The following is a 20,714-nucleotide window of genomic DNA, read 5'->3' as shown; positions in this document are numbered from 1 at the left end:
TACATGGCACAGAATTGATCCTATACAATTTCATACTGCCTTTCTACTAATTTTTTTTTTGTGCAGCACACAACAATTAAACAGATTGCAAAACTGCTACGTGTTATTATGGCAGCAGTTCACAGGGCAATGTTTAATGGCTACTTGAAAAGGAATTCAGGATATGATTGCCTGGCTTTTTTTTATATCTGGAATATGTGTGTGTGTGTATTTGTATATATACATCTACATTTAAATATATATGGATGTTAGTAGGAAAGAGAATGGGAAATACGGCATTATCACTGAAGAAGGAACATTGAACCAACATTTTTCAACTTGTCCACAGCTGATTGGAAATAAACAAAGCGAATTCCAGCAACACATGTACTGTGAACCAATAAACCCTCAGACTGTAACTTGTACCAATCAGAGCAATGTCTGTTATTTTGAAATGTCTATAAAATGTCAACATCTGTAATTTTGAGACATGCCTGATCTGGGAAATTTCCCCTGGCATCCTTCCTTGGCCAACTGAGGCAAGAAAGCAATTTCTGACTCTGCTCTTTAACTCTGTGTGTCTGGATTGGAACCAATCAGAGTTGGAACACTAAGAATGAATTTTTCACAATTAATTAATGCAATTCACACACATGACTCTGAGAGTGTAAGTTTATTCTCTGTCTTTTAATGTGGAAACATAGAATCATAGAATCATAGAGTTGGAAGAGACCTCATGGGCCATCCAGTCCAACCCCCTGCCGAGAAGCAGAAAAATTGCATACAAAGCACCCCCGACAGATGGCCATCCAGCCTCTGTTTGAAAGCTTCCAAAGAAGGAGCCTCCACTACACTCCAGGGCAGAGAGTTCCACTGCTGAATGGCTCTTACAGTCAAGAAGTTCTTCCTAATGTTCAGATGGAATCTCCTTTCTTGTAGTGTAAAGCCATTGCTCCATTGCGTCCTAATCTCCAGGGCAGCATAAAACAACCTTGCTCCCGATGACTTCCTCTCATGTATTTATACATGGCTACTATGTCTCCTCTCAGCCTTCTCTTCTGCAGGCTAAACATGCCCAGTTCTGTAAGCCGCTCCTCATAGGGCTTGTTCTCCAGACCCTTCATCATTTTAGTCGCTCTCCTCTGGACACATTCCAGCTTCTCAATATCTCTCTTCAATTGTGGTGCCCAGAATTGGACACAATATTCCAGGTGTGGTTTAACCAAGGCAGAATAGAGGAGTAGCGTGACTTCCCTGGATCTAGAAACTATACATCAGCCAGGGGTCTTCAAACTTTTTAAACAGAGGGCCTGGTCACAGTCCCTCCAACTGTTGGAGGGCCAGATTATAATTTGAAAAAAAAAACATGAATTCCTATGCACACTGCACATATCTTATTTGTAGTGTAAAAACACTAAAAACAATACAATAATTAAAACGAAGAACAATTTTAACAAATATAAACTTGTTAGTATTTCAATGGGAAGTGTGGCCCTGCTTTTGATGAGATAGGATTGTTGTTGTATGCTTTCAAGTCATTTCAGACGTATGGTGACCCTGAGCGAGGGCCGGGTAAATAACCTTGGAGGGCCGTATCCAGCCCCCGGGCCTTAGTTTGAGGACCTCTGCTATACATGGTCCGTGACTTTGCTTTTCTCCTCATTCTTGTGCCTATTTTGAGTTTGAAAGAGAAGGAAAAGGCTGCATACATTTGTATTTCTCTCCATTTCTCATCCAATGTACCCCAAACCCTTCTCTCTTTTACCTGTTCCCTTATAGTCTCACCTCCTTTCTCTTCTAATATAGTGATCGCCTTGATGGTCTCAACTGTATTATTTCTTGTGCTTTTACTTTGTGCTTTCACTGCACAACAAGAGGTTGGACTAGATGGACCATATGGTCTTTTCCAACTATATGATTCTATGATTCTTAGTCATAGAATTCTGGAAGGCAAGGATCCTTTTCATTTATATTTATTGATTTATTTACTGCATTTCTATGCCAGCTTTCTCAGCCCAAAGGCGACTTGTTACATATTTCTATGTAACGTTTCTATCTGAAAAAGGAAAGGCAAACCTGCCTTACCTTCTCCCTATTTTATTCTTCCCAGCAACCCTCTGAACCTGGATCAGCTAAGAAAAATTGTTCACAATTATACATTGAAATTATATAAAAGTCTAGTTTTATTTACACATGATCTGTATTTACCTGCAAAACATTAGGCAAAAGGGGACATTAATTTTCATATATTTGGGTATGGCCATCTTTATGCTAATCTGGAAATAATTTCGATACTTCCATAGTCACAGAAGATAACATAAATTATTCTCTATCCAAACCATTGCCCAATCCACACAAGAACTTAATGTATTAAATTACTTTATTATATTTCTTTACTCGTAAGCAATGACATTGTTTCCATTTCTTTTATAGGAAGGGTGCAGAAACTCTTTTGGACCCAAGGCCTGCATCAGAATTGAATTTTACAAATATTTTTTTTAAAAAATGAGAAATGTAGGGTTGCTCTCAGTGTTGTGAAACTAAAAGATACATGCACAGTTTTGTCAATGATCCTTTAGATGACACATATTTGTAAATTTCTTTTTGATTCCAGCTCCCGTTATGATTATAATTTACGACGTGTTATGGTGGGGGATGGCACAGAGCTGATAACAATGAGGATAGGTTGTCAGTCCTATTTGGGGTTGTGTGTTCAGTTCCTTTGCTTCTTCTGGCATCTGGAAATGGAATGCCCTCAACAGAGCGGCGAAGAAGGAGAAGAGCTCAATCCGTGCCAGCTCTTCCGCCAAAGATATGGCATCACCTGTGTAAGGAGAGAGGGAAAGGGAGCAGACATATAACCACATCTCATAATCAGGACATCCATTCAGGTCTTCACAAAAGTTCCTGTTGATGACATAGGCATCCTGTTCAATAACTATGAGATCATAAGGCAGATTTAACAATCTCATAACTACTGAGAAAGTTTTTTATGTTCTTGATCCCCAAAAGCTTATCTTTTGAACTAGCCAGCTTCTGAATCCAAGGGTTTGCAGACCAGGGCATTTGGAAATGATTTCTGCCATGCTCTCCCAGTTATGGAACATAGAATCATAGAATCACAGAATCATAGAGTTGGAAGAGACCTCATGGGCCATCCAGTCCAACCCCTGCCAAGAAGCGGGAAAATTACATTCAAAGCACCCCCGACAGATGGCCATTTAGCCTCTGTTTAAAAGCCTCCAAAGAAGGAGCCTCCACCACACTCCGGGGCAGAGAGTTCCACTGCTGAATGGCTCTCACAGTCAGGAAGTTATTCCTAATGTTCAGATAGAATCTCCTTTCTTGTAGTTTGAAGCCATTGTTCTGTGTCCTAGTCTCCAGGGCAGCAGAAAACAAGCTTGCTCCCTCCTCCCTATGACTACCTCTCCCATCTTATGTATCTGAACACACCTCTCCATATGAACCTTCTAGGAACTTGAGATCATCTGAGGAGGCCCTGCTCTCGATCCGACCTTCTTCACAAGCACGTTTGGCAGGGATGAGAGACGGGGCCTTCTCTGTGGTGGCCCCTTGGCTGTGGAACTCCCTGCCTAGGGATATTAGATTGGCCCCCTCCCTCCTGACATTTTGAAAAAGTGAACATTTGGCTCTACGAGCAAGTGTTAGGAAGCACAACATGATCAATAAAACTGAAATCGGAAAATGAACTTGGAACGGCTAAGATGATAGAACAGTTGAGGGTTTGAACAAAAAGACATAGTTTTTATAATTTTATTATTTATTGCTTTTTATGGTTTTTAAATGTATGATGATGTCTGCTGCTTTTATCAATGTATGTATTTTTATATATGGCATTAAATTGCTGCCGACTTGTAAGCCCCCCTGAGTCGTCTTCAGGCTGATATGGGCAGGATAGAAATGTCATAAATAAATAAATAAATGTCTCCTCTCTGCCTTCTCTTCTTCAAGCTTCTTTGTGTTGAGAGACGCAATTGTGGTCTGTTCTAAATGCACCCTACTGCCATTTCCCTGCAAGCCTTCAGTTAGGAATGCTGAGAAAGCCTGCCTGCTTTCCTTCCTTCCTTCCTTCCTTCCTTCCTTCCTTCCTTCCTTCCATCCATCCCTCCCATCCTTCCTTTCTTCTTTCCTTTGTTTTGGCTCAGTAGAAACTGGTGAAAATCAGTTCCTTAGAGCTACATCATATTTACATCATTAAATGATGGAACTCCATTATTATAGTTACATTTGGATGATGCAGGATCTTGGCTGCAATGTACACCCTCATACTTCTCACTTTTTTGGTCTCTGCAGAGGGAGGAATATACTACTTCGCCTCCTCGGTGACTCCCATCCTCCTTAAAGGGCAAACTGCAGATTCTTAAAAGTACATGGTCATGCGTGTCTGTGATGCCTCCTATTTGCCACTGACCACTCAGAGAAGCCCACACTGAAAGGATCTCTGCATAGACCAATTTTCAAGCCATGTCTGCCAAATTTCTTGGCATATTGAGAGTTATTCTCCTGTGGTGGATCCAGGGGCCACTTTTTCACCCTAGAACCCTCCACAGACTGTTCAAAACGTTTCTAAAGGGAAATAAGGGAAATTAGACAGACATGTATTTCTTTGAAAACAGGTTTACAAATGCAAGTTCCTACAGCTCTTTCAGCAGAGGCAATTCCAGAAGAGGAATATACCACACTTCTTAGGGCAGTGGGCAAGAAAAAGACCATGCGATCAAAAATAGCCGCGGGATCTGTATGTGTTCCAGGGTCAGATTCTACCTACTTCTCCCTTCAACTAAGCTCTTTCTCACTGAAACATTTGAGAACTTACAGTGAGATATCTTGTTCATCTTTACCTGATCCAAATAGCAGAAAATCTTCTTTGGCTACAAATTTTCCACTCTTGTCCAAAAAATGACTCGGGTTAAATTTTTCAGGTGTTTCCCATTGCTTGTGATCAAGAAGAACAGAGTTCAGATTAGGGTTAATAAATGTCCCCTGAAGAGAGAAAAAAAGCAAGGAGTCAGAATGAATATTATTGTTATTTGTTTGTTTCTATCCTGCCCCAGGCACTGGCAGGCCATCAAATGCTAATCATGGTGGTCAGTTAAAACATTCACACCTAGCTCCAACAGGCAAGAGTTCTTTGTCCCACACTGGTCATTCCACAGATATATAAACCCATTTTCCTAGTTCCAACAGACCTCACTGCCTCTGATACGGCCCTCCAGTTCAGAGCAGATATTGTGGGATTTTCTGCCTTGATATTCTGGGGTTATATGGCTATGCGGAAGAGCCCTCTGAAGATACTTTCTCTGCAATAAAAGGATTTAAAGTATCTTAACTGCTGATAACTCACCTTTTTCTTAATGTTTGGTTAACCGTAAAGTAGCTCTGGATTCTATATAGCAGAACTGGGAAGTCCATCATCTCAAAACAAGTGGGTTCACCATGGAATTTCTTGGGCCCGTCCACACAGCCCTATATTCCAGAATATCAAGGCAGAAAATCCCACAATATCTGCTTTGAACTGAGTTCTCTGAGTTCTCACTCTGATAATGTGGGATTTTCTGCCTTGATATTCTGGGATATTGGACTGTGTGGAAGGGCCCATATACACACACAATGGAATTTGTCTGCTCCTCTCCTTCCCTGATCAAGGAAGTTGAGTAGTATGCAATATCCTCTCAGATGAAACTTTAAAGTAATCACCTCTGGAGGTACAACATGAATCCAGAACTAGGGGCCCTTCCATACAGTCTTATATCCCAGAATATATAAGCAGAAAATCCTACATTATCTGAGTGTGAACTACATTATCTGAGTGTTGCCAAACAAACTAGCTTTGTTTGGCAACTGTCGCAATCAGTCCATGAAAATAATGGAAAGGTGGGAAACAACTTCTGAACTAGAGCCAGAAATATTGCATTCACAAAGTGCTGGCTCAGATCAATATTAAGTTTTAGGAAAGAAGAGACTGACACAGAAAGCTCAAAGTTCCTTACTCTATACCTTTGGCATGAGAAAACCAAAGATGTTCACATCCTTTGCAAATTGCCTGATTATCCTGAATAAGAAGGCATATTTAGTGCGCTGGATCTCATGAATAACTGCACAGGTATAGGGCAGTTTCTTCCAGTCTTGATAGGAGATTGATTGAGAGGAACCCAAAACTCTTTCCATCTCCTTGTAGACTTTATCTGCAGAAAATGGAGAGATGGAGAATGAAACAAACTTTATTTTGATCCATGTGTTTATCAGGATACGTTCCATATTAAATTACAAGCTCTCCCACTTTTGACACCTCACTTTCTGGCAACTCGCTCTTTCAACATTTGCAGATTATGGATAAGTTTTATAAATCTGATGCAGCATCCGCATGTAACTCTTTTCTTTTTGCTTACAAGGCTTACCTGAGACTCTTGCATGAATGTGACTAGTCCCAAAGTTTGTCTACAGGGGGTGCTGTGGGATTTTTTTAAAAAAACTTTGAAAATGTTTTGATGGATTTTAACTGTGAATTTTTTTGGTACTGTTTGTGTTTATTTGTTTTAATATTTGCATATTTGTATATTTTAATTGTATACTAATGTTTTTATATCAAGCCACTTTGAGTCCTCCTTGATAAAGCGGGGTATAAATATTAATAATATTAATAATAATAATAATAATAATAATAATAACAATAATTGAAAAGATTCTGGCACAAGCCAGTCAAGGTGGTCCCAGTGGTGATCAGCAAACTGGGTGAAGTGCCTAAAGACCTTGGCCAGCACTTAAAAACAATCAGCGCTGACAAAATCACCACTTGCCAGCTGCAAAAATCTTACCTAATAGACCGGAAAAGAAGCCTGGATAACAGTATGGCAAACCTCCATTTTGAGAGTGTAAGCCAGGGAAGCAGCCATCTTGAGTGAGGATAGATAGAAGATGGGAGGAGTTTGAAATCTCCTGGGATTGGCTAGAGCAGATGGTAGGAGCCAAGTCTTAGGAGGGAAAAGATTTCAGCTTCTGTGAGAGTTGAGAACTGGGAGCTGGTGGGTGAAGAAGTGTTTTTGAAACTGGGTTTTCAGGGAGAGAGTGTCTGTGAGACAGGGTTGATTAGCTGATAGGAGAAAGGTCAGACAACCAGATTTCTTGTGGGAGAAAGCACAAGAGATTAGCTCTCTAGACTGAGTTAGTTAGCAGGAAGAACTCTGGGAAGAGTTAGCTGATATCTCAGGGGACTACCTAGGATAGGTTAGTCAGAAACTCATTACTATTTCTCTGAAGTAGAGTGAGGGATTTTTGTTACTATCAGCTAGATCTGTTTGATTAGCTCTGACTGTAACTAAGTGAAGAAACTCATTCTAGCAACCATCAAGCTGTAATACTTTTGAAACAAGTCAAGTGTTTTGTGCCTCTCAGAAGAAGTTAGTTGTCTGTTTTTATAAATAAATCTTTTTCTATTTAACTTTCAAAAAGGTCTCTATCATTCCTCAATCTATCATTAATCCTTCGTGATAATCCCAGTAACTTTAACATACTGATACTACAGAGCAGTGTTGGTAAAAGTGGAAGAGCAGTGTTGGTAAAAGTGGGAAAAGTTTACCTCAAAAACTCATTTTAAAAATCCTAAGGCAGCTTGGGTTAGTGGCAGCTTTAAACCAAAAGAAGACAAGCAGTGTTCACTCTATCTTTACACATATCTATCTACATCTCGCTACCAAAGTGGAGGCACAGGGGTAGGATTTTTGAGGGAAAAGTGAATCTTTGGGGGAAGAACCATCCTGCCCAGACATTTCATCAATAAGCCTCCAGCCTCACGTCACTGGTTGTGATATTCTCCTTTATAGTGATGTCCAGCGGCATGATATTTGGTGATATATTATACAGGGATCTGTTATACTGGTATTCAGCTGTGGGATATTATAGTGTGTACTTTATATTACCCTACTTGGATCTGCATGCATTATTCGTCAATACATCACCAATACATGAGAATGGCAAAAGAAGGACAGTTCCTGGTAAAAATTGAGAGCCAAATTGACAAAGAAAAAACATGGCTGTGGCTCACAAATGGAACGCTGAAAAAGGAGACGGAGGGCCTGATTCTGGCAGCCCAAGAACAAGCCATTAGAACCAATGCCATCTGCTCTGGATTGTGTTTTTACACTTGAAGCAGTTTACTACTATTGACTTCCTTCAATGTTGGTTCTTGACTTCCTTTTACATAATCTGCCAGTGCATGTTTCTCTTCTTCTACCATTTATTTCACTTGCAGAAGCCTCTTGATTTTCTTTATTATTTTTATTTTTATTTCTTTATTATTATTATTATTATTATTATTATTATTATTATTTCTTCCTCAATTCGAGATCTCATGAGCTATGCCTATATATTAATGAATATCTTCAAGGAATTCCACTCGACTACTAAAACAATTATTGTTTTCTATTAGAATCAGTACTGATCTTTCCTTTTATTGCACAGGTGCTTCTTACCTTGGATATCTGGATGAGTTGCCATGAGGACAAGTCCCCATTGCAGAGAAGTGGCAGTTGTCTCTGTGCTTGTGATAAAGAGGTCAAGAATACACGCAGCCAGTTTCTCTTCATCATACGTAGAGCTGACATTATCTTTGGACTGTTGTTAAGAATAGAAAGACGACAATATCACAAATAAATTAAGGCCAAGATTCTGCATCGTAGCAACAATGTCATAGCTGCAATTTGTCTCTCAATTTGATCTTCAGAACCTATTTAAAAATTAAACCAGTTGCACTGAAGGACAGCATTTTATGGGGTCCTGCCTCAAATAGCCAAGTCACCACTGATTTACTGGCTGAAAGGGACTGGATTCTTGTGCATATGCTCACCAACAATACACAACTCTATTCCCAGGTACAGCTGCTTGGATTTGAAGATGGATTTCAGGGTATTTAGGATTGTTGCAATGGTACCCTGATCATAAAATGTGAATAGGAAACAGTCATGAGGTTGTAAACCTAATTTATGATATTGTAATGAACAGGATGAATACAGGTTCTTCACAATCTCAATACATGTTTGAGTGAGGAATGGAAATGAAACCTTAGTATAAGGATCATCATCATTATTAATATCCTGCCTTTTCCCAAGACTTTGTGATTTACACATTTAAAAGAATGCAATTGAAAAATACAATAATAAAGCCAAATTAAACTCTGAGGCCAGGAATACAAAACTAATGCAAAACTTTCCAGAGTCAAAAAATCCTTTTGTGGGGGGATTCCTAAGAGGTTTCTCTTCAGCATTTGAATATCATTTTGCCATGATTTTATTCATGAAATTGATACTTACTTTCTCCATTTGAACCAGATAGAAATCAACAAAATCCTGTGGTTCACTTAATGGTTTGCGCTCTTTATGTTTCTTTATCTCCTTTTTTACAAAAGTAAGCACCGATTTCCTGGATGAAAAGGCCTTCTTCTGTGGTCCTGGGAGACATCTCATAACGCATGGGAGCAAGTTAAAAAACTAAAGTCAAGAGATATCAAAGTCAGAATCATCCTGGCCACATTGATTCCAATGTCTATGTAGGGATGTGGAAGTTGGACAAGGAAGGAAGCTCACAGGAAGGGATTTAGCTCATCTACAGTAAAACTAGTAAAAAAAAAAGGCAAATGAATGGTACTGAAAGCAATCAAGCTTGAACTCTCACTGGAAGCTAAGATTATTAAACTGAGCCTGCTGTATGAGGGTTATCCGGAAAGTAAGGTTACAAGGCTGCATTCCACATATTTGCACTTCTTTAACATAGTTGCATATTGTGCCCATAATGTAGTCCTGTCAATCAAATGCTATGTAATGAAGGCCATGGTGCAAGATCTCCACAGATGTTCTTTGTGTGAAATGATGCAAAAACCCATGATGTTTATACGCAAAAAACATGTGCGTATTTCTGTGCAGAATAATTCCCTGAAATACTTTTGGATGTGCAAGTTCAAGGTGAGAACCAGCAAAAAATATGAGGGTTATTTGGAAAGCAAGGTTACAAGATTTTTTTAAAGAATGAATATATTCTAATAAAGCTTACATGGATTGTAGCATAAGTATTATATTTTCCCCCCACATAATCACCATTCAGTTTAATACATTTTGTCATCCGTGGGATGAGCTTTTGATGCCTGTGTCATAGAAGTTTCCCTCCACCTTTTTCAGCCAGTTCGTCACTTCGATTTTCACCTTGTCATCATCGAAAGAGTGTTTTCCACCAAGGTGTTCCTTCAATTTAGTGAGCAGATGATAGACACTGGGTGTGAGATCAGGGCTGGGAGAGGGGTGACTTAAAATGTCCCAATCAAATGAAGTCAACAATGCTTGTGTTGAACGAGCAGTGTGCAGACAGATGCGCATTGTCATGAAGGAGACAGACTCCCGCCGTCAGCATGTTTTGGATGGCTCTGTGAAGTTTTTTCATGATCTCACAATATATATTCCATACCCATTTTGTCACATGCTGTCTTGACATTACATTCTCTCCATAAACTGAAATGATTTCGTGATTCATGCCTTTAGCATTTAGGTAGTGTATTACAGTGTGAATTTCACAGTTGGAGAGAAATGGAATGAAGATGCTCATCTCTAATCGATGAGCTACTGGCATTGCTTGTTCGCTTCTACTGGCTTCCTGCTACACGGCAGTGATGCCAACTTCCCCCAAGAAAAGTCCCCGTGAGAGCTACATGCCTTGTAACCTTACTTTCTGGATAACCCTAGTACTTTGGATGTTTCATGAAATGCCATAACTCATTACGAAAAGGCACTGATGCTTGGCAAAGGAGAAGGCAGTAGGGAAAGAGAAGACCTCCTTCCAGATGGATAGACTCAATCAAGGAAACTACAGGACTCTCAAATATCTCTCATTCATGGGTCATCAGAAGTTGAAGTCAACAACCATAATATGGAAGTTATGGTCCACCATTGCTATCAATCTTCCCCAGCATCTCTGCCACATCCTAGAAGGCCAGTATCTGACTGGAAAGGAGTGAAGTCCAACCACATCACAGAATGATGTCCTGCCTGAATGGCAGGATTTAGTCATGACCTTTGATGTGATCTGTTCTGTAAACAGGAAAACAAAAACTACTCACTGTGTAAATGAAGCTGCCCCCAGACTGAACGGCCAATTCTATGTCTTTGGTCAGTTTCTGAAAACTTTTGTCTTCCATGGGATATCGATGCCCAAAAGCCATGGCACATATCATATTGCAGACTGAATTAGAGATGGGTAACAAAGGATCAAGCGGCTGCCCTGAAAATGGAAGTGATTTGCAGACATGTGTAAATTGCTTTCCTCTTACTAGGAATAGTGGAATTTCATGCTGAGGTTATAGGGGGGAAGTTCTACTAAGAAATTTCAATATTTAATTATTAATTATTATTTCATTATTAATTATTAATTATTACTTCATTATTAATTTGTTTTTATATGTTGGGTTGCCAAATTTCGTTACTGTATATGTATTGTTGTTGTGTTCGGGCATTGAATGTTTGCCTTTTATGTTTGGAATCTGCCCTGAGTCTCTTTGACGAGATATAAATAAAGTATTATTATTATTATTATTATTATTATTATTATTATTATTATTTCACTGCACATTGTACAAAGACCCCATGATTTGCTTCTTGGAAAGAAAGAGCCCGTTGGGTACTGGCTGATATTAGTTGTGGCCTATTGGCTGTGTTATGTATATGTATATATGTATGTGTTTTACATTCTACTTTTCTTCCATATGGAATCAGATTAGATCTGTTACAATAAGTGTTTCCACCTTTGCAACAGTAGCCTAAAAAACCTACTTTGAATGTCTAAGGATCTCAGTAGTAGACTACAAGGAGACCTGTTGATTTAGTTGCTGCTGTCAATTTTTCATCTCATTCCTATATATATATATATATATATATATATATATATATATATATATATATATATTTGCCATACAGTGGGATTGTTGATCTCACACTGTAAGAGTAGTTACTGACTGCCATTATTTGATTTAGCAGATATATTGTATTTAAACAAGTGAGGTCAAACATCATACACTGGGCTCAAGATGTCAAATAAAGAGAAACAGACAAGAAAAGAGAGATTGCAGCAGTCAATTTTATCTGAGCCTAATTGGAAGGTGAAAGGAGCTTTCCCATCCTCTCTTTATGGAAAGCAAATTCGTTTTGCACTTTGTATTCAATTTGCAGCTGAAGACAAAGGGGGAAAGTGGGAGGAGGAAAAAGAAACGGTGACACTTTAAAATCAGGTGAATAGCGAGAATTTATCTGGACTGTACTTGCCACAGTTGGGTTGGATAAGATTGTAGCACAGAGAAAACAAATCTAAATCCTACTAGGAAACAATAGGAAATACTCTAAATTCTGTTGGGAAGTGGGCAGGGATGGTGTCCAAACGTGCATGTGTGGCAGGATACATGGCATAATTGTCTCCTAATGCTACAAACCTTTGGCACGTGCAAACATCTCCACCAGCTGCTGGGCCTCTTTTTCAATTTGATGTTCCATGCTTTTCTCCCCAAGTTGCAGCTTCTGCATAGTAGCTTGCCCAATCTGTCTTTGCTGCTTCCAGATGTGTCCATTTGAAAATACGAGATCTGCAACAAGTAATGAACAAAAGAGAGACAGAAACAGGGTTTGCATCAAGGTCAGGGTGGTTGTTTACATCTGTTCTGTGTTCCAACAACATGTCTTCTGCTACTTTTTTATACATAGAATTAACTAACTTAGCCAGCAAACATCTCTGAAACCTATGGAGAGTAAGATTGCTATCTATGAGTTTAGAAACACTATTTTTTAGGGTGGACTGTAACTGGAATTTTGGAAGGTACGATTAAGGAATGTGAATGGCTCTCTCTGTCCTTGAGGTTTTCTTTCAATCTGCTATCTCAGCATGAGAGATCTCATGATCAGTGTGAGCTATAAGGTTTTGAAATTATAAACATAGGTAAAGGTAAAGGTTTTCCCCTGACATTAAGTCCAATCGTGACCAACTCTGGGGATTGGTGCTCATCTCCATTTCTAAGCTGAAGAGCCAGCGTTGTCTGTAGACACTTCCAAGGTCATGTGGCCAGCATGACTGCATTCATCCCTGTGTTGCCACCACTGCTCCTACCAAACCATGGAGCTCCATTGGAGCATGTGACTGTTGTGTTTGCATCTATCAGTCTTAGAACTTGGGATCTATCAGTCTTAGAACTGTTACGTTGATAGTGGTTTCTCCTTTTTACTTTGTTGTATGCCACTGTATTGAGCTGTATATTGGGAATTTTGATAAAATTATATACTATATGCTCTTTGGATATTATACTTTCTCCTTACATAGATTGCTTTGTTGTTGTTTTTATCCCATCATCCCTGCCAGAGATTTTATTCTATTAGGTGCAGTGGGTTAAACTGCTGAGCTGCAGAACTTGCTGACCAAACTTGCTGGCCAAACTTACTAACCAAAAGGTTGGCGGTTCGTATCTGGGGAGCGGGGTGAGCTCCCCCTGTTAGCCCCAGCTTCTGTCAACCTAGCAGTTTGAAATCATGCAAATGTGAGTAGATCAATAGGTACTACTTTTGTGGGAAGGTAACAACGCTCCATGCAGTCATGCTGGCCACATGATCTTGGAGGCGTCTGCAGACAACGCTGGTTCTTTGGCTTAGAAATGGAGATGAGCACCAACCCCAGGAGTTGGACACAACTAGACATAATGCCAGGGGAAACCTTTACCTTTACCTTTTATTCCCCCCCCCCCCCAAATTATAATGTTTTTGTTGAAAAGAGTAGCAAAAAATTCTCTTCACAATAACTTACCCTTCTCGTTTGTAACAGCTTTCAGGAAAGGAGTCACAGATGGTTCACTGTTTTCTGGTTGATATTTCAGCTGTCATTGGATTCAAATTGAAGAGAAATGTTAAACTCAAACCCAAGTACTAGAACACATAATTTTGTTTTATTAAGGCAGATCTGAGACCCTTTCACAACCACACAGATGCAGCAGTCTGATTCTGTGTTTAATGCCACAGCTACATCCTTTAGAATACTGGAGTTTGTCACTTCATGAGAAACACTGAAAAACACAGTGGAAGGATCTTTAAAAGCCAAAAAACAAAAAGATGCTACAGCACATGCGCAAAAACAACTCCCGTGGTAAACAAACACACACAATAACATATCCACACTCTCTTCCAGACTACAGCATCCCCTAGACCAGGTCTTTTAGGAGAGGAGGGTGATCCAAATGCATTGTTTCCAAGCTGCAAGCTTTCTTCTCCTTGGATTTCTTTGAAAGCATCCCAAACCCTGCATATTTCCAATTTTCTATTCCTGGACTGCAGCTCCCAGCAATCCTCCAGACAGATAGATTAGACAGAGCTAGATAGGTAGATAAGGAGAGAAAGAAAAAAGGGAAGGAAGGAAGGAAAGAGGGAGGGAAGGTTGGCCACAGCAACGCATGGCAGGTACAGTTAGTTATAATATATTATAGCAAGTTATACACACAATAAAAAACTGGTTAATGGAAACAGAGTGAAAAGCAAAAAGGGTTGCACTTTTAGACAACTGAATAACTATGGTGTCGCTGAGTCAATGTTCAATCCATGGAATCTTCCAGGAGCTGCACAAATTGCCCCCTCCCGTAAATTGGAAAAAAAATTCAAACTGGAAATGAATAGAAGCCTCAGTTTGGCTTGCAAAAATAAATATTGCAGGACCTCTCCCCAGTTTTCTGCAAATTCCTGCAGCTTGTTTAAAAGGTCCATTGCCATGACCATCCCTTTGGAGGCCACAGAAAAGATAGTTTAGAAAAGATTGAAAGCCAGTGACATCTGGTGGCTGCCATGTCAATAGAAAGGTGAATACATTCTGAGTTTTTTTTATTACATTTTAAAGGAGCTACCCATGGTACTAGACCTATCTTGGGAATAGAGCTCTGGCTGCACCCTTGCCGTACCCTTTCAAAATACAGCCCAATAGCCTGGCCAGCAGGGGCGGCTCAACCATTAGGCGGAGTAAGCTTTTGTGTAAGGTGCTGCATCACCAGGGGGTGCTCTCAAGGGTGCCCGGGCACACAGGAGGAGCAGGAGGAACAGCCCCCAAAGGGACAGCAATACAACCCAGAATATCAAGGCAGATCATCCATAATATCTACTTTGAACTGCATTACCTGAATCCAGACTGCCATATAATCCAGTTCAATGTGGATTTTATACAGCTGTATGGAAGGGGCCTCAGATAACCCAGACCCCTTCCACACAGCCAAATGAAATCCCACATTATCTGCTTTTTAACTGGAATATAGGGCAGCGTAGACTCGGATAATCCAGTTCAAAGCAGATATTGTGGGATTTTCCACCTTGATGTTCTGGGCTATATGACTGTGTGGAAGGGCACAGAGAAGGCCTTTTCATTGCCATGGTTTAGTGGTATGGCATGACAGGAGTTGTAGTGTGTCATGAATCTAACCTTTTGCCAGGAAGGCCGAAGCCTGGAAAGTCAGTAGCTGACATGTTCAGAGATAGGCAGGGAGCCAAGAGGCAAGAGGGAGGAGTCAGCCGACTCCTGATTGGCTAGAGCAGTCAGAGGAGGAGCTAGCTTTTAGAGGGAAAAAAGGCTGTGTCTTTTTGACAAGCTGGAGAGTTGAGCTTTAAACATCGTAGAGTGAAGAAGTATTTTAGGGAGAGTGAGCTGAGAAGAATTTAGACAGGGAGAACTTTTGAAGTGAGCCTTGTAGTTAGAGCATAGGAAAGGCAAAGGTTCCTGAGTCACTGTGCTTAGTAGGGTCAGTGAAGGAAAGCCTATTTTGCTCTGTGAGGCAGTCAGTGGGCTGTTTCTCAAGGACACACTGTGTCAGTGCAGTGAACAGTGTGAAGCAAGGAACTCACAAGAAACAAAAGTTAAAGTCTTTAAGAAAGACTGCTTGTCTAAGCCAGCTAAGCCTCTGAAACGCATTAAGCTTATGTACCACTCGTATTAAGAGTTGTTTTGTTCACAAAGTTTAAAATAAACCTGTTTGTGTTTTCATCTTTAAACTGGTGTCTGCCTCGGTCTGTCACAATCCTTAGACCTCAGTTAGCCTGAAGAATACAACTTGATTTCAGTCCAGTCAGCGAAAGGAGAAGTCATTGAAGAAAACCAAGGGCTTGAATAAACTTTACCAATTACATATTCACACGTATGTTTTCTTCAGACATATATTGAGGTGGTGGCAGCGAATTTACCAAATACATCGGTCATTAACAACGTTAATACAGTTGGTCACTTAACAAAAGTATTGAGGTGGGATAAGAGAGTCTTTCCCCCTTGTTATAGTCAGTGATCGTTGTTAAAGTAGTGTCCAGCTGAACGTTAATACTTCACACTGGTGGGCAGTGGTGAGCTTGGTCTTCCATCTGCCCGGTGTGTCACCTATCTTCGCTATATAGTGTTATAAGCTCTTTGACCTTTTCTGCCAAAGAGTGCTGTTGCCTCCCCAAACTACAAGGGCCAAGATTCCAGAACATTGAGTTGTGGTGGCTCAATCAAACAGAGTCAGGGTGAAGTAGTTTGGTACCTCAACTGCCATAGCTCCATGCTATCGAATCCTGGGATTTGTAAAAAAGATGCAGGTGAAATGTCAGCCTGGAAAACACACAACAACCCACTCATTATTAACCTTTGACTTCAATGCTGTTTGTTCCCAATGTCACTTGTTCCAAGTTTGTATGTGAAATGTTGGGATGTATGATTGAGGAGGAGGAGGAGGAGGCGAACAACAACAACAACAACAACAGTATTTTCTTTGCTCCCCCTTCCTATGACAAGCCACAAATGTTCCTCTTCTTGTGTTGGTGAAAGTTACTCAAGCAAGGTTGGCAACTAATATCAACTGATGTCTTAAGTACTTCTCAAAGGGAGGGAGCAGATCTGATTTTATGATGCAGCAGTATTTTGGAACTATTGCACCATTTAGTACATTATCTTGGCAACGGGTAGAAGGAAAGCATGTAGAAATACCGGTGTTGTTTCTCCTTTATCTACCAATGTTTACATACTTGGAACTCCACCCCTCAGTAGAGCAGGAGTGAGATCAATTAGAGTGATTAAAAACAATATATTTAGTTCCTGTCATAACAAAGCTGTCACGGGGTTATTTGTGGTACATGGATAATATCTGCTTTTTGAGTCAGTCTGTGATGTCTGCTTGAGATTCTGACAGTTTTGAGATGGAAAAGGGAAGTTGCATGTAGCTAGCAGCTACTTTAAGGACAATAAGCAGAACATTGTTGCCAAGTTAGGGCCTGTCTACTAGGCCTGGGTAACAACGGAAAAATTTGTTTCTAAAATCGATTTGTATTTGGGGTTTTTTTTTGTTTCGATATTTAAAATAATTACAAAATGTTCCTTTTAAAAAGTTCGATATTTACGAAATTTCGTAAATGGTAAAAAATTAACGAATTGATTTCCGAAACAATAACGAATCGATTCGTTAATGGCGGACGCGACCGCGAAATACGCTAAAAAACCTCCAAAACCTTCTGAAGCTTCCCTCTCCCTCTGTTGTTGACTGTTGGTGTGATATTATAATTTTTTTTCACTAATTGAACCATAAAACTGGCCCAGACATGCGGAAATAATAACGAAACGACCTCAAAACAATAACGAAACGAATACAATATCGAAATACGAAGCATTTACAAAACGTTTTTGAAAATTCGTTTTTTTTAATAATTGCTCCAGAATGGTTTGTTATCGTTTTGTAATTGAAAAAATTAACGAATTATTAACGAATTACGAATTAACGAAACGAAACCGCCCAGCCCTACTGTCTACACAACCATATAACCCAGAATATCAAGGTAGATAATCCACAACATCTGCTTTGAACTGGATTATCTGATTCCACACTGCCATATAAGCCAGTTCAATGTGGATTATATGCAGCTATGTGGAATAGGACTTAATGACTCTTTGATCTTTTGCATTTGAATTGGAACGGTAGTCATTAAAATTACAAATACCATCTCTTCCTCTTTTTTTAATTTCAGGTCAAATTCTTCTGAATGTCTCCTTCATGTAACTTCAAGGAAGCAAAATGTAGACATTGCCCTGAAATAAGAATTCTGTCTTTCCCCATTAATCTTTTCTGCAGTTTCTAAATTTCAAGCATTGCAAAGAGTGGGGCATGGAAAATAATTCATGTCAACACCATTTATATCTGCTGAATCCATGTTTCTTTGCCCTTTTGCTTTGGGTGCCTAAACTGTCTCTCTGAATGATCAGCTGAAGTTGTAAATTGTTTCAGTGTTAGACTCTGGAGGACTAAAGGCAAACAACACTTGGGTAAAATGCATACCATAACTATATCCCTATGAAATGAATATCAGTTTGGGAAGAAGCTGAAAAACCTATTAGACTACTCATTGTGCATACATTGGAATGTTATAGCAATCATGAGCAAACTTTGGCCCTCCAGATCTTTTGGATTTCAACTCCCACAATTCCCAACAGTCTACTGGCTACCCCTCTATCATACTACCCCTCTATTCTGCCTTAGTCTGACCACAGCTGGAATCACACTGTGTCCAATTCTGGGCACCGCAATTGAAGGAAGATGTTGACTCTAAGCTGGAATGTGTCCAAAGGAGAGCAACTAAAATGATCAAGGGTCTGGAGACCAAGCCCTATGAGGAGTGGCTTAAAGAACTGGGCATATTTTGCCTTCAGAAGAGAAGGCTGAGAAGAGGCATGGTGGCCATGTATAAATAGGTGAGGGAAGGTCATAGGGAGGAGGGAGCATGCTTGTTTTCTGCTGCTCTGGAGACTAGGACGCAATGGAGCAATAGCTTCAAACTACAGGAAAGGAGATTCCACTTGAACATTAGAAAGAACTTCCTGACATGAAAGCTGTTCAGCAGTGGAACTCTCTGCCTCAGAGTGTGGAGGAGCCTCCTTCTTTGGAGGCCTTTAAACAGGGGGCCATCTGTCAGGGGTGCTTTGAATGTGATATTCCTGCTTCTTGGCAGGAGGTTGGACTGGAGGGCCCATGCGATCCCTTCCAACTCTAGGATTCTATGATTCTAAGTTTACCTATGCCTGAGTTATAGGATACTTTACACTTGGAAACCCATTAATATTTTTGCCAAATAGACAGCTGGGCATATGTAAAGAGGCCCAGTAAAACCCAGGAGTATTTATGCACAGTTATTACTGGGAGGAAATAATTCATCATTCCCATCACCACCCTTTAAAAAACAATTATTTGGAGATAAATACCTTAAAAGTGTCTTGATAAAGTCTGATCCCAATCTGCCACATGCTTCCCATGAGAGGGAGTGGAAGAGGCCCAGGGGGATAGCATCTCCGCCGCCACCACAGCTGTCTCAGAAAATTCAAGAGCAGAAGACCCACCAGGAGAGCATTCCAAAATAGACTCAAGCCTAGCATTTTTATGGTCTCTCTTTCCCTGTTACACCTGGATGAGTGGAATGAGCTTTTTTGAAAGACTAAGCTGTCTGCACTCACACCTCCAGTTTTCTGGTAACACCCTTTTAAACAAATCATTATTTAGGTTAGAGTAGGCAGCAAGTGTCCTCACACTCTGTGCTAGCAGCACTGGAAAGAAACCTTATATTAGTATTAAGACTAATTATCCCAATGCTCAAAGTGTATTGTTATATACCATTAATGTGACTCTTCTTGGGATGAATTCTGGGTTGTTGTGAGTTTTTTGGCCTGTATGGCCATGTTCCAAGAGCATTCTCTCCTAACATTTTGCCTGCATCTGTGGCTGGCATCTTCAGAGGTCTGATGGCAGTGAAGCAAGTAAAATGTACATATGTATTGTCGAAGGCTTTCATGGCTGGAATCACTAGGTTCTTGTGGGTTTTTTCGGGCTATAGGGCCATGTTCTAGAGGCATTTCTCCTGACGTTTCACCTGCATCTATGGCAAGCATCCTCAGAGGTAGTGAGGTCACTACCTCTGAGGATGCTTGCCATAGATGCAGGCGAAACGTCAGGAGAAATGCCTCTAGAACATGGCCCTATAGCCCGAAAAAACCCACAAGAACAAAATGTACATATATACCGAGGCAAGCCTTGCCTTCTCGCTCTAAAACTGAAGCTAACGTGTGGTGGAGGAAAAGGGCTGTCAGGTTTGTATATATACACCCCACTTGCTTCACTGCCAACAGACCTCTGGAGATGCCAGCCACAGATGCAGGCAAAACATTAGGCGAGAATGCTGCTGGAGCATAGCCATATAGCCCGAAAAACTCCCAGCAACCCAGAATTCATCCTACCTAAGAAGAGCAACATTAATGGTGCTTAACAGTACACTGAGTGTTGGAATGATTAGTCTTAATACTAATATAAGGTTTCTTTCCAGTGCTGTTAACACAGAGTGTGATGATGATGATGATGATGTGTATACTTTTTTCTATTTCGTTTTATCTCCCCAGAGAGTATACACATATAAGGCAAACATTAAATGCCTGAACAACAACAACATACAATACACATACACAGGTAAAGGCTTTCTCCTTCCATCTCTGGCATCTGGAGGCAATGCTCAACTCCGACCATCAGGAGGTCCTCTTTTTCCATTTTTCCATGCCGAGGAGCCTGTTGTCCATAGATATCTCCAATGTTTTGTCTGCATGTCTGCATAGGGCACCCTTTTACCTTCCCACCTAGGTAGTACCTATTGATCTACTTGCACTACATGCTTTCGAAC

At 40.2% G+C, this 20,714-nt stretch overlaps 1 protein-coding gene across 1 annotated transcript; it reads right to left on the bottom strand.

Annotated features, from left to right (window-relative positions):
• Positions 1-2,295: 2,295 nt before the first annotated feature.
• On the bottom strand, positions 2,296-19,561 carry LOC132769830 (cytochrome P450 2J5-like). Its single transcript, XM_060766762.2, has 9 exons — positions 19,255-19,561; positions 13,816-13,885; positions 12,461-12,610; positions 11,099-11,259; positions 9,306-9,482; positions 8,469-8,610; positions 5,998-6,185; positions 4,842-4,983; positions 2,296-2,803 (listed from the first exon to the last, which is right to left on the bottom strand). The coding sequence occupies exons 1-9, from the start codon at positions 19,540-19,542 to the stop codon at positions 2,613-2,615; spliced, it is 1,509 nt and encodes a 502-aa protein (XP_060622745.2). The 5' UTR covers positions 19,543-19,561; the 3' UTR covers positions 2,296-2,612.
• Positions 19,562-20,714: the final 1,153 nt, after the last annotated feature.

Source organism: Anolis sagrei, chromosome 3 (genome assembly GCF_037176765.1).
Source record: "Anolis sagrei isolate rAnoSag1 chromosome 3, rAnoSag1.mat, whole genome shotgun sequence".
NCBI classification, from domain to species: Eukaryota; Metazoa; Chordata; class Lepidosauria; order Squamata; family Dactyloidae; genus Anolis; species Anolis sagrei.
The sequence above is the reverse complement of the archived record's forward strand: the minus strand, read 5'-3'. Positions and strand labels throughout refer to the sequence as shown.